Source organism: Cetorhinus maximus, chromosome 33, assembly GCF_964194155.1.
Source record: "Cetorhinus maximus chromosome 33, sCetMax3.hap1.1, whole genome shotgun sequence".
Classification (NCBI taxonomy): domain Eukaryota; kingdom Metazoa; phylum Chordata; class Chondrichthyes; order Lamniformes; family Cetorhinidae; genus Cetorhinus; species Cetorhinus maximus.
This window is the reverse complement of record NC_135911.1, coordinates 10,294,455-10,313,227: the sequence shown is the minus strand read 5'-3', so window position 1 is coordinate 10,313,227 and position 18,773 is coordinate 10,294,455. Positions and strand designations below refer to the sequence as shown.

The following is an 18,773-nucleotide window of genomic DNA, read 5'->3' as shown; positions in this document are numbered from 1 at the left end:
TTTGCAGATGACATGAACCCCAGAAATGGAGCAGATAATGTGGGAGAGAGTGCGAGGAGGAGACAGATGCACTGGTGAGATGGGCAGGCACAGGGCGCATACAGTTTAACACAGGGAAGTGTGAAGTGGGACATGTCGGAGACAAGTTAAATGTAATTTTAAAAAAAGAGGGAGCAGAAACAGAGAGAAGAGTGGGTGTGTGTTTACATCAATCTGACAGAGAGAGGGCAATGCTGCTAAAAGGCCAGTCGCAATCCTGGGCCTTAGAGCAGAAAAGGAAGGAAGTTATCGATAAATCCTTGCAAATCACTGCTCAGACCTCAGCTGGAGGATTGGGTCCAATTCTGGGCCCCGCACTTTAGGAAGGAAGTCGAGGCCTTGGGGAGGGTGAGGGGGAGATTTACTCAAATGGTCCCAGGGACGAGGGACTTCAGTTCATGTGCACAGCAAACTCCAAGGAGCCAAATTATCTCTTTGTTTAGTGATGTTGTTTGAGGGATAAACATTGGCCCCAGGGAACCAGGGAGAAACCCCCCCTGCTCTTCTTCCAAAGGGGGGGCCATGAGATCATTTACACCCACCTGAGAACGCACATGGAGCGTTAATTTAACATGTCCTCCCAAAAGACTGCAACTCCGACAGTGAAGGACTCCCTCAGTACTGACCCTCCGACAGTGCAGCACTCCCTCAGTACTGACCCTCCGACAGGCCAGCGCTCCCTCAGTACTGACCCTCCGACAGGGCAGCACTCCCTCAGTACTGACCCTCCGACAGTGCAGCACTCCCTCAGTACTGACCCTCTGACAGTGCTGCACTCCCTCAGTACTGACCCTCAAACAGGGCACCGCTCCCTCAGTACTGACCCTCTGACAGTGCAGCACTCCCTCAGTACTGACCCTCCGACAGTGCAGCACTCCCTCAGTACTGACCCTCTGACAGTGCAGCACTCCCTCAGTACTGACCCTCCGACAGTGCAGCACTCCCTCAGTACTGACCCTCTGACAGTGCAGCACTCCCTCAGTACTGACCCTCCGACAGTGCAGCACTCCCTCAGTACTGACCCTCTGACAGTGCAGCGCTCCCTCAGTACTGACCCTCTGACAGTGCAGCGCTCCCTCAGTACTGACCCTCTGACAGTGCAGCACTCCCTCAGTACTGACCCTCTGACAGTGCAGCACTCCCTCAGTACTGACCCTCCGACAGTGCAGCACTCCCTCAGTACTGACCCTCTGACAGTGCAGCACTCCCTCAGTACTGACCCTCCGACAGTGCAGCGCTCCCTCAGTACTGACCCTCTGACAGTGCAGCACTCCCTCAGTACTGACCCTCTGACAGTGCTGCACTCCCTCAGCACTGGCACGGCAGGAGTTGGTCTGGATGAGTTGTCCAGAATGTTGTTCTGGGACCTGAACCCAGGAATGTTGTGAATCAGCGGGTGTGCACTGCAGACAGGAGATGCCCTGTGGCAACATCGAGTGTTTTTATGAAACTGCTGGTGGGTTGGGTTAATGATCTTTAATTTAAAATGAAGAGGGAGTGTCATGGTGGATATGTTGCAATGGCTTTTTCACTGAGATTAACAGTGAGATATTTCTAAAGTGAGATTGGGAAATAACGTGGGGAAGACTGGGCTTGTATTCATTGGATTATCGAAGATTAACGGGTGATCTCTTCGGGGAGTTTAAGATGGTTGAAGGATTCTATGGGGATGATGGAGAGAAACTATTTCCTGTGGGGGGATGGGGAGGGGTGTGGGGGGAGGGGGGAGTCCAGAACAAGGGAGCAGGTTACAGAGGTAGGGAGGGTTGTAGAGGCTGGAGGAGGTTATAGAGATAGGGAGGGTTGTAGGTGCTGGAGGAGTTTACAGAGATAGGGAGGGTTGTAGGGGCTGGAGGAGGTTACAGAGATAGGGAGGGTTGTAGGTGCTGGAGGAGTTTACAGAGATAGGGAGGGTTGTAGAAGCTGGCGGAGGTTACAGAGATAGGAGGGTTGTAGGGGCTGGAGGAATTTGTAGAGATAGGGAGGCTTATGGGGACTGGAGTAGGTGACAGAGATATGGAGGGTTATAGGGGCTGCAGGAGTTTACAGAGATAGGGAGTGTTGTAGGGGCTAGAGGAGGTTACAGAGATAGGGAGGGCTGTCGGGGATGGAGGAGGTTACAGAGATAGAGAGGGTTGTAGGGGTTGGAGGAGGTTACAGAGATAGGGAGGGTTGTAGTGGCTGGAGGAGGTTACAGAAATAGGGAGGGCTGTCGGAGATGGAGGAAGTTACAGAAATAGGGAGAGTTGAAGGGGCTGGAGGAGATTACAGAGATAGGGAGGATTGTCGAGGCTGGAGGAGGTTACAGAGATAAGGACGGCTGTTGGAGGCTGGAGAAGGTTCCTAACATGCCATTCACCTACAAGTATATTCGAGTCACATTGGTTTGCGTCAAATAGATTTTATTTAAAGATTCAGCCAATGTGTCAGTGACACGTATTCAGAGCTGAATTTCAGACTGGTACAGATGAGAAGTATCGCACCTTCTCCAGCACGTGAGGCATCAGGAAGCTACCATTCCATCTGTATGTGGGGCGAGCTTACATTACAGAACAGAAGGGAGCCTAGAAGTTACAGGCCAACCAGAATAACATGTGGCCTCTTGCTGTGCGATGGGAGAGGACTAAACTCGTTGAAAGCTTTGAGGGTTAATAGCTCCCCATAAAAACTTCCTTTGTCCACCTGTAGTGTCCATTTCTTCTGTGTTTGATTTTGTGAGTCTGGTAACTGACCTCCGCTCACTGTGATTGGCTGATTAAGCTGGTGTGAACTCACAGGGAAGCAAACAGACGTCACAGAAGCTACTAGAAGCTGAGCTGTAAGCACGAGCGGAGACATTCTGTGATTGCAGAGATATTTTCAAACTCTTGTCAGTAAGCTTGTTGATCACTGTGAAAGTGGTGTCATCTCTGCATAGCTCTGAGGCAAATTAAACATATAAAATATATAACCCCGCCATTTTGAACAGAGGTGTCCGTGCATTCACTTGGGATGTTGTGGTTGAAAGTCACATGGGTGGGTGTTCTAGCGCCTGGTGTAATTTTGTGGTTCCCTGCTAAACGTGATTATGCATTGCCAGGCTTTGCAGGGTCAAAGGTGAGGGGCTGGCAATTCTCAGGCAGGTCCTTGCACTGGTTCATCCCTCGAGCACATCTTTGAGGGTTTTTGCTGCTTTATTCCATAGGTCCCTGAATTAAAGGAACAAGAAGCTGGTTAGCACATTGTTGCAAATCACACCTGTAAACTATTTTAGAGGTGTGTTTCAGGAAACTACAGCTCAACCCAGAATGGAGATCATTGGTTAATTCCCTTGTCAATCACACTTGGAATCTCTATCACTGCCAGTGACCGGCAAATTATTTTAGACACATTTTGTGTTGTGCAACTATCCTCCACTCACTGTATTTTCTGGAGAAATTGCCCTGCTTTTGTCAAGGGACTTTGTTGTAATTTCAACCATGAGTTCCTTTTGCTGTAGTTCCAAAAAACTCATAATAAATAGACTCTGTAGAGTGAGAGATGGAGGGCGAGAGAGTCAGTATGAGAGGGAGAGAGACTTAGAGTGTGAGAGACAGTGTGTAAGTTTGTGTGAGCAGGAGAGACAGAGACAGAGCAGGGGAGAGAGGGAGTGTGAGAGAGAGGAGGTGAAAAAGACAACTGAAAAACAATGAAAGCAGGAGAGAGAGAGAGAGAAAAAGAGACAGGGAGAGAGAGGAGGATAAATTAGAGAGACAGTGAGGGGGGAGAGAGGGAGAATGCGAAAGGGAGAGAGAGGGTTTGAGAGTGAGTGTCAGTGGAAGAGAGAGTGTGAGACAGGGGGGGGAGAGAGAGAAAGGGCCCATCTCCATTCTAAGCTCTCTGCTTGTCTATCTAAGATCTGTTGAGTCTGTGTGTCCCTCACACTCTCCCATCCACCTGTTAAAGGTGCTATATAAATGTAGGCTTCTGTTGGCCATTGTCCTTACTTGGCGACGTGTTTAATCTTCTACTTGTTGCTGTCGGTCAGTAACTCCAGTACTGTGCCCATCGCCTGATCTGCTAATCTCTTCCCATTCTCTGCCATCTTCTCCAAGAAGATCAGTGTAGCATCATCCTCAGGAGAAGGGCCCTCACTCTCTGATTCTTGATGGTTGGAGACAGTTTCTGCAGGAACACACACACACACACACACACACAGTCAGTCAGCCTCTGTAACAGTCCAGCTAACTACACCATCAGCTTCCTGTAATCGTTCCATTTCACACTGTGAGATCCTGCAATTATCCCATTCCTGTAACAAGAGCCTGTTACACCCAACCCCTCAAACCTGCTCCACCATTCGATTAGATCGTGGTTGATCTGTAACTTAACTCCATCTACCCGGCTCAGCTCCCTAACCCTGAATCCCCCTCACCCAACAAAACTCCATCAATCTCAGTTTTGAAATGTTCAACTGACCCCCTCCCAGCCTCGACAACTTTTGTGGAGGCGGGGAGTGAGTTCCAGGTTTCCCCTCCCCTTTGTGTGAAGAAGTGCTTCCTGACATCATCCCATGAACGGCCTGGCTCCAATTTGAAGGCTCTGTCCTTTTGTTCAGGACTCACCCCCACCAGAGAAAACATTTTCTCTCTATCGATCCTATTGAATCCTTTAATCACCTTAAACCCCTTGATTAGGCCACCCCTTAATCTTATAGACTCAAGGCAATACAAGCCTAGGATGTGCGACCTGTCCTTGGAATTTAACTCTTTCAACCCCGGGTATCATTTTGGTGGATCTGTGCTGCACCCCCTCTAAGGCCAATCTCTCCTTCCTGAGGTGCGGTGCCCAAAACAGAACACAGTTACTCCAGAGGGAGGTGTAACCAGAGCTTTGTCTATACTTCTCTTTCTCTCTCTCTCTCTCTCTCTCTATCTGTCTAGCAGTCCCTCAGAGTGAGGAGGACATTTGTCACGGAGCCTGTGACAAGAGATTGTGCGTGGAGTCAAAACCTCAATCCAATCAGGCAGAGTCAACATGGTTTTGTGAAAGGAAAATCATATTTGGCTAATTTATTAGAGTTCTTTGGGGACATAACTAGCAATTTGTATAAAGGGGAACCTGTGGATGTGTTGTACTTAGATTCCCAGAAGCATTTGATAACGTGCCACATCAAAGGCTATTGCACAATGTAAGGGCTCATGGTGTAGGGGGGGTAATATATTAACATGGATAGAGGATTGGTTAGCTAACAGGAAACAGAGAGTAGGCATAAATGAGTCTTTTTCGGGATGACAGGGTGTGAGGAGTGGAGTGCCTCAGGGATCAGTGCTGGGGCCTCAGCTACTTACAATTTATAACAAGAATCTGGATGAAGGGACCAAATGTATCATTGCTAAATTTGCTGATGACACAAAGATTGTGAGGAATGTAAATTTTGAAGAGGACCGAAGGAGTCTGCTAAGGGATACAGACAGGGTAAGTGGGTGGGTAAAACATTTAGCAGATGGAGGACAGCGTGGGAAAATGTGAAAGTGTCCACTTTGGCTGGAAGAGTAGAAAAACAGCAAATTATTGAAATAGAGAGAGATTGCAGAACTCTGAGGTACAGAGGGATCTGGGTGTCCTGGTGTATGAATGACAGAATGTTAGTCTGCAGGTACAGCAGGTGATTGGGAAGGTAAATGAAATGTTGTTGTTTATTGCAAGGGGAATGGGATATAAAAGTAGGATGTTTTGTTTCAGTTCTACAGGGTGTTGGTGAGACCACGCCTTGAGTACTATTTACAGTTTTGGTCTCCTGATTTAAGGAAGGAGTCAAGGGGAGGCAGCCTCTCAGCATCCAGCCTGTCAGGTCCCCTCAGGATCTTATATGTTTCAATAAGATCACCTCTCATTCTTCTAAACTCCAATGGATACAGGCCCAGCCTCTCCAACCTTTCCTCATAGGATAACTCCCTCATCCCAGGAATCACTCAAGTGAACCTTCTCTGAATTCCTAATGCAATTATGTCCTTTCTTAAGCAGATCACAATTCAGTCCTCCAATTGTGGTCAAACTAAGGCCCTGTCAAACTGTAGAAAAACCTCCCGACTTTAATACTTTATTCCCCGTGCAGTAAACACCATCGTTCCATTGGCTTCCTAATCACTTGCTGTCCCGCAATACTAACGTTTTGCTTCATGTACCAGGGCTCCCAGATCCCCCTGAGCCCATCACACTCTGTTACCCCCTGAACGACATTGGCTCCCACTCCTACAGCACCTCGATTTTAAAATTCTTACATTCTTATTTTCAAATCACCCTGTGGCTTCTGCCACTCCCCATCCCTGTGACCTCCTCCAGCCCCTACAACACTCCCTATCTCTGTAACCTCCTCCAGCCCCTACAACACTCCCTATCTCCGTAACCTCCTCCAGCCCCTACAACCCTCCCTATCTCTGTAACCTCCTCCAGCCCCTACAACACTCCCCATCTCTGTAACCTCCTCCAGCCCCTACAACACTCTCTATCTCTGTAACCTCCTCCAGCCCCTACAACACTCCCTATCTCTGTAACCTCCTCCAGCCCCTACAACACTCCCCATCTCTGTAACCTCCTCCAGCCCCTACAACCCCCCTATCTCTGTAACCTCCTCCAGCCCCTACAACACTCCACATCTCTGTAACCTCCTCCAGCCCCAACAACCCTCCCTATCTCTGTAACCTCCTCCAGCCCCTACAACACTCCCCATCTCTTTAACCTCCTCCAGCCCCTACAACCCTCCCTATCTCTGTAACGTCCTACAGCCCCTACAACACTCCCCATCTCTGTAACCTCCTCCAGCCCCAACAACACTCCCTATCTCTGTAACCTCCTCCAGCCCCTACAACACTCCCCATCTCTGTAACCTCCTCCAGCCCCTACAACCCTCCATATCTCTGTAACATCCTCCAGCCCCTACAACGCTCCCTATCACTGTAACCTCCTCCGGCCCCTACAACACTCCCTATCTCTGTAACCTCCAACACCGTCTACTACCCTCCCTATCACTGTAACCTCCTCCAGCACCAACACCCTTCCCTATCTCTGTAACCTCCTCCAGCCCCTACAATCCTCCGTATCTCGGTACCCTACACCATCCCTACTACCCTCCCTATATCTGTACCCTCATCCAGCCCCTACTACCCTCCATAACTCTGTAAAACCCTCCAGCCCCTACAACCATCCCGACTTCTGTACCCTCCTCCAGTGCCTACAATACACCCTATCTCTGTAAACTCCTCCAGGCCCTATTACCCTCCCTATCTCTGTAAGATCCTCCAGCCCCAACAACTCTCCCTATCTCTGTATCCTCCTCGAGCCCCTACAACACTCCTGACTCTGTAACCTCCTCCAGCACCTACAACCCTCCCTATCTCTGTAAACTCCTCCAGCACCTACAACCCTCCCTATCCCTGTAAGCTCCTTGAGCCACTACAACCCTTCCTTTCTCTGTGAACTCCTCCAGCCCCTTGAACACTCCGAGATCTCTGCGCTCCTCCATTTCCCGCCTCTTGACAATCCCCTGATTTCCATCGCTCCACCATTGACGGCAGTGCCTTCAGCTGCCTGGGACCCTGAGATCTGGAATTCCCTCCCTAAACCTCTCCACACCCCCTCTCTCTTTCTCAATCGTGCTCTCTCTCTCTCTCTCTCTCAGTCCTTCCTCAGTTATTCCCAGCAGTAATTCCTACCATTTGATGGTCATTAATAGTGAGGAACATTACGTGAAAGTTGCTGATGAAGGTTCCCTGTCTTTCGGTCTTTTACCTTTGGAAACTAACCTGTGACAACCAAGACGGTGAGAAGGAGCATGGAGATTCCATAGACTCGGAATTTCATCTCTGATGGTGTTCAGCTGCTGTTGATCTGGACATAAAAGCATAAGAATATAAGAAATAGGAGCTGAAGGAGGCCATTCAGCCCCTCGTACCTGCTCCCCCATTCAATACCAACATGGTTGATCTTCTACCACAACTCCACTTTCCCGCCCTATCCCCTTGTGCCCAAACATCTATCGACCTGAGTCTTGAGTAAACTCAATGACGGAGCGTCCACAGCTCTCTGGGGTAGAGAATTCCAAAGGTTCACAACCCTCCGAGTGAAGACATTTCTCCTCATCTCAATCCAAAATGGCCGACCCCTTATCCTGAGACTGTGACCCCCGACCCCTCACCCTAGATTTGGACTCTCCGGCTGGGAAAACAGAAGTGGGAGGGGAAGTGGGAACAGACTCTCAGCGTCAAATCACTCCGAAATAAAAACAAATTCACACAATACGGAGATGTTTGATGATGAAATGCTCCAGCACTTCTTTTCTCTTCAGTCAGGTCAGAGGCTGGGAATCCTGCGGGGAGTAACTCACCTCCTGACTCCCCAAAGCCTGTCCACCATCTACAAGGCACAAGTCAGGAGTGTGATGGGATACTCCCCACTTGCCTGGATCAGCGCAGCTCCCGCAACAATCGCTGTGGGCCTGGAGTCACGTGTAGGCCAGAACGGGTAAGGAGGGCAGATTTCCTTCCCTAAAGGGGCATTAGTGACCCAGATGGGTTTGTACAACAATCGATGATAGTTTCAGGGTCTCTGTCACTGAGACTGGTTTTCAATTCCTGATTTATTCATTGAATTTAAATTCCACCGGTTGCCCTGGTGGGATTTGAACCCCTGTCCCCAGAGCGTGAGCCTGGGCCTCTGGATTACTGGCCCAGTGACATCACCACTGCACCACTGTCACCCCATCACCCAGAGGTTTCTGCAGAAAGAGGGAGATCGGCGAAGCAGGGGTGTCGGAAAGCAACCCCGCTTGTCCTTGTGTGTCACCCGCTTCGGACTGGGGGGGGCGGTACTGAGCGAGAGAAGGAACGAGCTGAGAGAGAGCGAAGAGAGAGGGAAAGGTAAAGAGAAAGGAAAGAATGAAAGGAAACAAGAGAGAATAAAATAAGAAAGGGAGTGAGTGGGAAAGTTGGAGAGAAGAGGGAGAAAGAGAGATAGAAAGACAGAGACGGGAAGAGAAAGAGAGAAAGACAAAGGTAGAAAGGGACAAAGACAGGGAGAGGTAGAAAAAAGGAGAGGGAGAGAGAAATAGAGGTAAAGAAGTAAAGAGGAAAAGAGAGGGATCGAGAAAGAGACAAAGCAAAAGAGATGGAAAGACAGTATGAGGTAAAGAGAGATAAAGAGAGAAAGGAGAGGGGAAGAGAGGAAGAGAAAGAGGAAGACGGAGAGGAAGAGAGACAAAAGGAGATAGAAAAATGGAATGAGAAACAGAAAGAGAAATGGAGAGAGAAAACAAAGTGAATTCAGTCAGTGAGCGGTTACATGGACAACAATAAACCATGGCTGCCACCTACTGTCTGTAAATTAATGATCATTATCAACAAGTCTCAATTTCTCTGCTCCTCTCACCCGCTCTAACTTGTCTCTCTCTGAACTTGCTGCACTCCGTTCTCTCAGGTCCAACCCTTACATTGTCATCAAACCTGCTGACAAGGGTGGTGCTGTTGTTGTCTGGCGCACTGACCTCTACCTCGCAGAGGCTGAGCGTCAACTCACAGACACTCCCTCCTACCTCCCCCTGGACCATGACCCCACCACTGAACATCAAGCCATTGTTTCCAGGACTGTTACTGACCTCATCTCCTCTGGAGATCTTCCTTCCACAGCTGCCAACCTCATAGTCTCCCAACCTCGGACGGCCCGCTTCTACCTCCTACCCAAAATCCACAAACAGGACTGTCCCGGCAGACCGATCGTGTCAGCCTGTTCCTGACCCACGGAACTCATTTGTTGCTATCTTGACTCCATTCTCGCTCCCCTTGTCCAGTCCCTTCCCACCTACATCCGTGATTCCTCCGACACCCTCCATCATATTAACAATTTCCAGTTCCCTGGCCCCAACCGCCTCCTCTTCACCATGGACGTCCGATCCCTCTACACCTCCATCCCCCACCGGGATGGTCTGATGGCTCTCAGCTTCTTCCTCGAACAGAGGCCCGAACAATCCCCATCCACCACTACTCTCCTCCGTCTGGCTGAACTTGTTCTCTCACTGAACAATTTCTCCTTAAACTCCTCTCACTTCCTCCAAATAAAAGGTGTGGCTATGGGTACCCGCATGGGCCCCAGCTATGCCTGTCTCTTTATGGGGTATGTGGAACATTCCTTGTTCCAGTCCTACTCCGGCCCCCTCCCACAACTCTTTCTCCAGTATATCAATGATTACTTCGGTGCTGCTTCATGCTCTCATCTGGACCCTGAAAAATTTATTAATTTTGCTTCCAATTTCCACCCCTCCATCATTTTCACATGGTCCATCTCTGACACTTCCCTGCCCTTCCTTGACCTCTCTGTCTCAGTTTCTGGTGATAGACTGTCCACCAATATCCATTACAAGCCTACCGATTCCCACAGTTACCTCGACTACAGTTCCTCACACCCCGCTTCCTGTAAGGACTCCATCCCATTCTCTCAGTTCCTTCACCTCCGTCGCATCTGTTCTGATGATGCTACTTTCAAAAACAGTTCCTCTGACATGTCCTCCTTCTTCTTTAACCGAGGTTTTCCACCCACTTTGGTTGACAGGGCCCTCAACCGTGTCCGGCCCATCTCCCGCACATCCGCCCTCACACCTTCCTCTCCCTCCCAGAACCATGATAGGGTCCCCCTTGCAATCACTAATCACCCCACCAGCCTCCGCATTCAAAGGATCATCCTCCGTCATTTCTGCCAACTCCAACATGATGCCACCACCAAACACATCTTCCCTTCACCCCCCCGGCAGCATTCCACAGGGATCGTTCCCTCCGGGACACCCTGCTCCACTCCTCCATCACCCCCTACACCTCAACCCCCTCCCACGGCACCTTCCCATGCAACCGCAGAAGGTGCAACACCTGCCCCTTTACTTCCCCTCTCCTCACTGTCCAAGGGCCCAAACACTCCTTTCAAGTGAAGCAGCATTTCACTTGCACTTCCCTCAATTTAGTCTACTGCATTCGTTGCTCCCAATGCGGTTTCCTCTACATTGGAGAGACCAAACGCAGACTGAGTGACCACTTTGCAGAACACCTTCGGTCTGTCCGCAAGCATCACCCAGACTTCCCTGTCGCTTGCCATTTCAACACTCCACCCTGCTCTCATGCCCACATGTCCGTCCTTGGCCTGCTGCACTGTTCCAGTGAAGCTCAACTCAAACTGGAGGAACAGCACCTCATCTTCCGACTAGGCACTTTACAGCCTTCCGGACTGAATATTGAGTTCAACAATTTTAGATCATGAACTCTCTCCTCCATCCCCACCCCCTTTCTGATCCCCCTTTTTTCCAATAATTTATATAGATTTTTCTTTTCCCACCTATTTCCATTATTTTTAAATGTATTTCCATCCATTGTTCTATCCCTACCTTTTAGCCTATTTCGATTCCTTCACCCCACCCCACCCCACTAGGGCTATCTGTACCTTGCTTATTCTGATTTCTACCATTAATGTCACCTATTGGCACATTCCTTCGATAATATCACCACCTTCAACACCTCTTTGTCCTTTTGTCTATGACATCTTTTGGTTATCTGCTCCTATCACTGGCCCTCTATCCAGCTCTACCTGTCCCACCCCCCCTTAAACCAGCTTATATTTCACCTCTTTTCTATTTTTACTTAGTTCTGTTGAAGAGTCATATGGACTCGAAACGTTAACTGTTTTCCTCTCCGCAGATGCTGTCAGACCTGATGAGTTTTTCCAGGTATTTTTGTTTTAGTTGAGGATTCATAGGTCTTGATAAAAGCAAAGAACTGCGGATGCTGGAAATCCAAAACAAAAACAGAAACAGAAATAGCTGGAAAAACTCAGCAGGTCTGGCAGATTTCATAGGTCTTGGGCTGTTTGACCAATCGAGAACATTCTCACTCATCAACTATCTCAGCAAATAAAGGTTTCAGATTCACATGAAACACTTACCTGGTAAGTGCGAAGGCTTTAAGCAGCCCAGGCTGATGGGTCAGATTTCACTAACCTGCTCTATGTACTCAGTTTGTGATAATAATTATCTCCAATTGAATGTGAAGGTACAAAGGGAGGAACGCCTAACCCCAGACAGTGTGAAATAATCCTCCACTAGGCTTCCCAACCACAGAGAGTCAGGAACTGCTGTTCACAGAGAGCTTCATTCAACTTTAATCATCGCTCTCCGTTAAGTAAAATTCTCCAGAGTCCGGTCTCAGAGCAGGAAACACCAACACCCATGTCAGATTGTGGACAAGGGTCATTAAACATTTTGAAAAGTTCCAGAGGGTGATACCCTCACCTGTGAGACAGTCGGGCATGTGAACGAATCACACTCCTGAAATGGACAACTATAATCCAGGTAAACATTGGCAGTGCAAGGACTGAGGGAGTGCAGCACTGTCAGAGGGTCAGTACTGAGGGAGCGCTGCACTATCAGAGGCTCATTACTGAGGGAACGCTGCACTGTCAGAGAGTCAGGACTGAGGGAGTGCTGCACTGTCGCATGGTCAGTACTGTTAGAGGGTCAGTACTGAAGGAGTGCTGCACTGTCAGAGGGTCAGTACTGAGGGAGCGCTGCACTGTCAGAGGGTCAGTACTGAAGGAGTGCAGCACTGTCAGAGGGTCAGTACTGAGGGAGCGCTGCGCTGTCGGAGATTCAGTGCTGAGTGAGTCCAGCACTGTTAAAAGTTCAGTACTGAGGGTGTGCTGCACTGTCAGAGGGTCAGTACTGAGGGAGTGCTGCACTGTCATAGGGTCAGTAATGAGCGAGTCCAGCACTGTCAGAGGGTCAGTACTGAGAGAGTGCTGCACTGTCAGAGGGTCAGTACTGAGGGAGTGCTGCACTGTCAGAGGGTCAGTGCTGAGGGAGTGCTGCACTGTCGGAGGGTCAGTACTGAGGGAGTGCTGCACTGTCGGAGGGTCAGTACTGAGGGCGTGCTGCACTGACAGAGGGTCAGTGCTGAGCGAGTGCTGCACTGTCAGAGGGTCAGTACTGAGGGAGTGCTGCACTGTCAGAGGGTCAGTGCTGAGGGTTTGCTGCACTGTCAGATGGTCAGTGCTGAAGGTGCTCCTTTTCTGTTTCTAACGCATTTATATCTTTCTTTAAATAAGGAGACCAGTACTGTATGCAATGCCCCAGATGTGGTCTCACCAGTGTCCTGTACAACTGAAGCATAACCTCTCTTCTTCTGTAATCAATTCCCCTCACAATAAATTATTACATTCTATTAGCTTCCTAATTACTGCTGTATCTGCAAACTAACCTTTTGTCATTCAAGCACTAGGACACCCAGATCCCTCTGAATCTCAGAGCTCTGCGATCTCTCACCATTTAGATAATAAGCTTCTTTTTTATTCTCCCTGCCACAATGAACGATTTCATATTTGTCCACATTATACTCCATTTGCCAGATCTTTTCCCAAACACTTAACCCATCCATGTCACTTTGTAACCTCCTTACGCCCTCTTGACAATTTACTTTCCTACTTATATTTATGTTGTCAGCAAATTTAGCTACCATTCCTTCCATCCCTTCATCCAAGTCATTTATATGAATTGTAAAACGTTTAGGCCCCAGCACTGATCCCTGTCGCACACCACTCGTCACATCCTGCCAACCAGAAAAGACCCATTTATGTCAACTCTCTGCTTCCTGTTAGTTAGCCAATCTTCTATCCACGCCAATATGTTACCCCCTAAACCATGAGCTTTTATCTTCCACAATAACCTTTGATGTGGCACTTTATCAAATGTCTTCTGGAAATCTAAGTGCAGTACACCCACCTGTCCTTATCCACAGCACATGTGACTCCTTCAAAGAACGCCAATAAATTGGTTAAACATGATTTCCTTTTTACAAAACCATGTTGACTCTGCCCAATTGCCTTGAATTTTTCTAAGTGCCCTGCAATAACACCTTTAATAATAGCTTCTAACATTTTCCCTATGGCAGATGTTAGGCTAACTGGTCTATAGTTTCCTGCTTCCTGTCTCCCTCCCTTTTTGAATAATGGAGTTAGATTTGCTATTTTCCAATCTAATGGAACCTTCCCTGAATCTAGGGAATTTTGGAAAATTAAAACCAGTGCATCACCTATCTCACTAGCCACTTCTTTCAAGACCTTAGGGTGAAGTCCATCAGACCTGGGGATTTGTCAGCGTGCAGCTCCAACAGTTTGCTCAATACCACTTCCTTGGTGATTGTAATTTTCCCGACTTCCTCTCTCCTTCCCATTTCCTGATTTGCAGCTATTTCCGGGATATTACTTGTGTCCTCTATAGTGAAGACCAAAGCAAAATACCTGTTAATTCATCCTCCGTCTCCATACTTTCCATCATCAATCCCCCAGACTCACTCTCTATAGGACCAATTCTCGCTTTGTTAACTCTTTTCTAATTTAAATGTCTATAGAAACTCTTACTATCCATCTTTATATTACTAGCTAGCTTTCTCCCACACTCTAATTTTTCTCTTATTAATCTTATTGTCATTCTTTGCTGTTCTTTATATTCTTTCCCATCTTCTGATGAGCCAGCTGTCTTTGCGTAATTATATGCTTTTTCTTTAAGTTTGACACTGTCTTTAACTTTTTTAGTTAACTACAGATGGTGGGCCATTCCCTTGGAATTTTTCTTTCTCATATATACCCTGTGTATTCTGAAATATGCCTTTAAGTGTCTGCCACAGAACTTCTATTGACCTATCCTTTCACATTAGGCAAATTCACATTAGCCAGCTCCGCTTTCATGTCCTCACAGTTGCCCTTGTCTAAGTTTAAAACACTAGTTTTAGATGCACTCATCTCTCCCTCAAAATGAATGTAAAATTCAATCATGTTATGATCGCTGAATGTGGGCACTGCATCGAGACACTGGCTGGGTTATTCAGGATGTGGACACTGCATCGCGACACTGGCTGGGTTATTCAGGATGTGGACACTGCATCGAGACACTGGCTGGGTTATTCAGGATGTGGACACTGCATCGAGACACTGGCTGAGTTATTCAGGATGTGGACACTGCATCGCGACACTGGCTGAGTTATTCAGAATGTGGACACTGCATTGAGACACTGGCTGGGTTATTCAGGATGTGGACGCTGCATCGAGACACTGGCTGGGTTATTCGGGATGTGGACACTGCATCGCGACACTGGCTGAGACTGGATTGTGAGTTATTCAGAATGTGCAATGTGTGAATAACAGGGGACTGGCAACAAACAGCATTCAAAAAGAATTCTTTATTGAGTTAGTTAAGTGAGCATAAACAATATTGTGGTCCCGCTATCACCTAAGCAGCAATGTTACAGCAAGGTTTCAGCAAATTGATAAATAGGAAGCACCCAGAACAAGATAAATTCACCCCAGTTAATCAATTTGATCTTAAAGTGAAGGGTTCGAGAATGGAGAGCATAGCCCATCTACTCTGTTCAGTCCTTGCTCTGTTAATACTGAGGAGAGACCTGCACAGAAGACAGCATATACTCATAGTACTCAGTTACTCATAGTAACAACATCGTAAACACATTCAACCAGAAATCACTGAAAATAAGTGAGGGGGAAATCTCCCCGTTGGATTTACATTGCTGTTAACTCAGAGCGAGCAAGGGAAAACAGCTTGTTGTGGTTATGGTGTTGTTAACACGGAACGAGCGAGGGAGATTGTCCCTCCCCTCAGGGGTGGCTCAATACTTTTGTTCTAAGCTTGTATCTGCATTTGTCTTAAAGTGGAATGATCAGGCTGTAAATATTCATCAGCGGGAACCCACAACCAAAAGACTCTAAGCTTAAACCTTGGCGAGACCACATGCTTATCAATTCAATACAAGTGTGACCATTGAAGGGTGCAAACAAGTGTGTCTGAACAGGGAGAGCTATGTGTATTCCCACCGGGCACTGCACTGGGAAAACCATGAGCGTAGTCTAAGCGGGGGAGGGGGGATGAAAGGGAAGACGAGGATGCTGGGATTGTCACTCAGTGGCTGAGGGAGAGGTGAGAGGTTAAAGGTTTAAGGTTCGGCGGGCTCTTGCTGAGTAGCCTCAGCGCTCTCGCCCACTTGCCGCTGGAGGTAATCGAGGAGGTCACTGAAACGCTGCGAGATCTGCTGGGCCTCGGCCTCGAACCAGGTGCCGAGTTCTTCCATCTTTTGGCGGAGGGAGGCTCGGAGGTCCTCGGTGTTATCCGCGAGGTGCTCCTGCAGCGCCTCAGCCTTGGACCTCACCTCCTCCGCCTTCTGGGCCAGGGACTCCTGGATGTCCTGGAAGTGCTCTTGGACCTTTTCTCCCATCGAGGTGGCAAAGGGTGCGGCCAGGGCATGGAGCTGGCTCAGCGTGCGCTCCCTCTTGTTCTGGAGCATTTCGGAGTACTCGTGGAACTTGCTCCTGATCGTGGCCTGGTCCCGGTTCAGCCGCTTGCGGTACTTGCGCAGGTAGAGGGCCAGGGTCCGATGCACATCGTCCACGTTCTGCTTGACCATCAGGTTGACTTCCTCGTTATAGGTCACCAGCATGGAACGCATCGAGGCGAGGTCACGGTTGAGACGCTCCCTGACTTCGTCCATGTCCGAGCTGAAGCGGTCAGCGTAGGGTCCCAGTTGGGATTGCAGGCCGGACGTGGATTTGTTCAGCTCGGTCAAACAGTCCGAGATCAGGTTCCTGGGAAGGGGTGGAGAGACAAACTCGTTGGTAAACACCGTTCATTCGGTCAGGCGAAAAATATCTCCCAAGGCGCCTCACAGCAAAGACCAATCCAGAATTCAACCAGGGCGAACAGGCAGATTCGGAGTGTCAGTACTGAGGGAGTGCTGCACTGTCAGAGGGTCAGTACTGAGAGAGTGCTGCACTGTCAGAGGGTCAGTACTGAGGGAGTGCTGCACTGTCGGAGGGTCAGTACTGAGGGAACGCTGCACTGTCAGAGGGTCAGTACTGAGGGAGTGCTGCACTGTCGCTGGGTCAATACTGAGGGAGTGCTGCACTGTGGGAGGGTCAGTACTGAGGGAGTGCGGCACTGTCGGAGAGTCAGTACTGAGGGAGTGCGGCACTGTTAGAGGGTCAGTACTGAGGGAGTGCTGCACTGTTAGAGGGTCAGTACTGAGGGAGTGCGGCACTGTTAGAGGGTCAGTACTGAGGGAGTGCTGCACTGTTAGAGGGTCAGTACTGAGGGAGTGCTGCACTGTCAGAGGGTCAGTACTGAGGGAGTGCTGCACTGTCAGAGGGTCAGTACTGAGGGAGTGCCGCACTGTCGCTGGGTCAGTACTGAGGGAGTGCTGCACTGTCGCTGGGTCAGTACTGAGGGAGTGCTGCACTGTCGCTGGGTCAGTACTGAGGGAGTGCTGCACTGTTGGAAGGTCTGTACTGAGGGAGTGCCGCACTGTCGCTGGGTCAGTACTGAGGGAGCGCTACACGGCTGGATGTGCCATCATTTGGATGAGACATTAAACTGAGGTTACTTCTGCCCTGTCAGGTAAAACACGTCACAGCCACTACTTGGAAGAAGACCAGGTGGAAGTTCTCCCCAGTGCCTTGGGGCCAATATTTATCCCTCAACCACGATTATTAATAAAAGGGATAAGCTGGGCCATTGCTGAATGCGGGAGCTTGCTGTGCACAAATTGGTTGCCATGTTTCGCCCATAACAACAACAGCTTCACTTCAGTCAAAGCACCTCATTGGCTGTGAAGCAGTTTGGAACGGCCTGAGGTGGTGTAAGGCCCCGGGGAAATGCAAGTCTTTCTCTTGGCGCCCGCCTGTCGCCCGGCCACAGCGCCTCCCCACGAGGCCGTGGGTCCAGCCCTGTCGACCGTGCGCGATATGTACTCACTCGAGTCGCTTGTCCAGATCGGCGCTTCGGATTTGCTTCATGAAGCCCTGTGTCGACTGGGCCAGCTCGGTGCTGAATGTCCAAAACTTCTCGATGGCCGCCTCCCATTTTGTCCTGGGTGAGGCCTGCTCCAGCGAGGAGGTGGCCTGAGAGCCTGAGGGAACGGGGAACAGAGGCAGGTTAAGCGAGTGGGCGCCCGTCGGCGGGAGGTGTGAGGGGAGGGCTTTCCCGCCTGCAGATACCCACGGAGGTGACCCCTCCCTGTGCCATCGCCAGTGACCTCAGGCCTACCGATGAGCGGCACCCCCCCCACCCCCACCCCCACAAGGGTGCAATGTGATCGTAATGCTCATGGGGGCACCACCGTGGACAAAGGGGGGGAGACTTTGCTGTTGGCCCTGTGGAGACTTCTGACCAACAAAGCCTAGCCCATGAGTCACCATTGGCGATCATCACCCGGTCTCCAGCGCTTAAATGGCCATCGCTGGCAAATGGGGAGGGGGCTTTTGTGGACGGACACATCTCAGGGAGGGTGAGTCACAATGAACGGAAAACAATGAGGAGGCAGCAACAATTGCATTTATATAGCACCGCTAATGTCGTTAATTGTCCTGATGCACTTCACACGAGTGCACATTTGACTCCGGGCCAGGTCAGGAGATATCAAGGGGCAAGTGACCAACAGCTCAGTCAAAGAGGGAGCTTTTATGGAGTGTCTTAAAGGAGGAGAGAGAGAAGAGTAGGGGGGACAGGGCGGAGAGGTTTAGGGAGGGAATTCCAGAGCTCAGGGCCCCCCAGGCAGCTGAAGGCACGGCCGCCAATGGTGGAGCGATGGGAATCGGAGGATGCTCAAGAGGCCGGAATTGGAGGAGCGCAGAGATCTCGGAGGGTTGTAGGGGCTGGAGGAGGTTACAGAGAAAGGGAGGGTTGTAGG

The 18,773-nt window shown here is 49.5% G+C and overlaps 1 protein-coding gene across 1 annotated transcript; it reads right to left on the bottom strand.

The window, feature by feature from the left end:
* Positions 1-15,240: 15,240 nt before the first annotated feature.
* On the bottom strand, positions 15,241-18,495 carry LOC144671650 (uncharacterized). Its single transcript, XM_078533654.1, has 2 exons — positions 17,840-18,495; positions 15,241-16,674 (listed from the first exon to the last, which is right to left on the bottom strand). Exons 1-2 carry the CDS (start codon positions 17,878-17,880, stop codon positions 16,029-16,031), a joined length of 687 nt encoding a protein of 228 aa, XP_078389780.1. The 5' UTR covers positions 17,881-18,495; the 3' UTR covers positions 15,241-16,028.
* Positions 18,496-18,773: the final 278 nt, after the last annotated feature.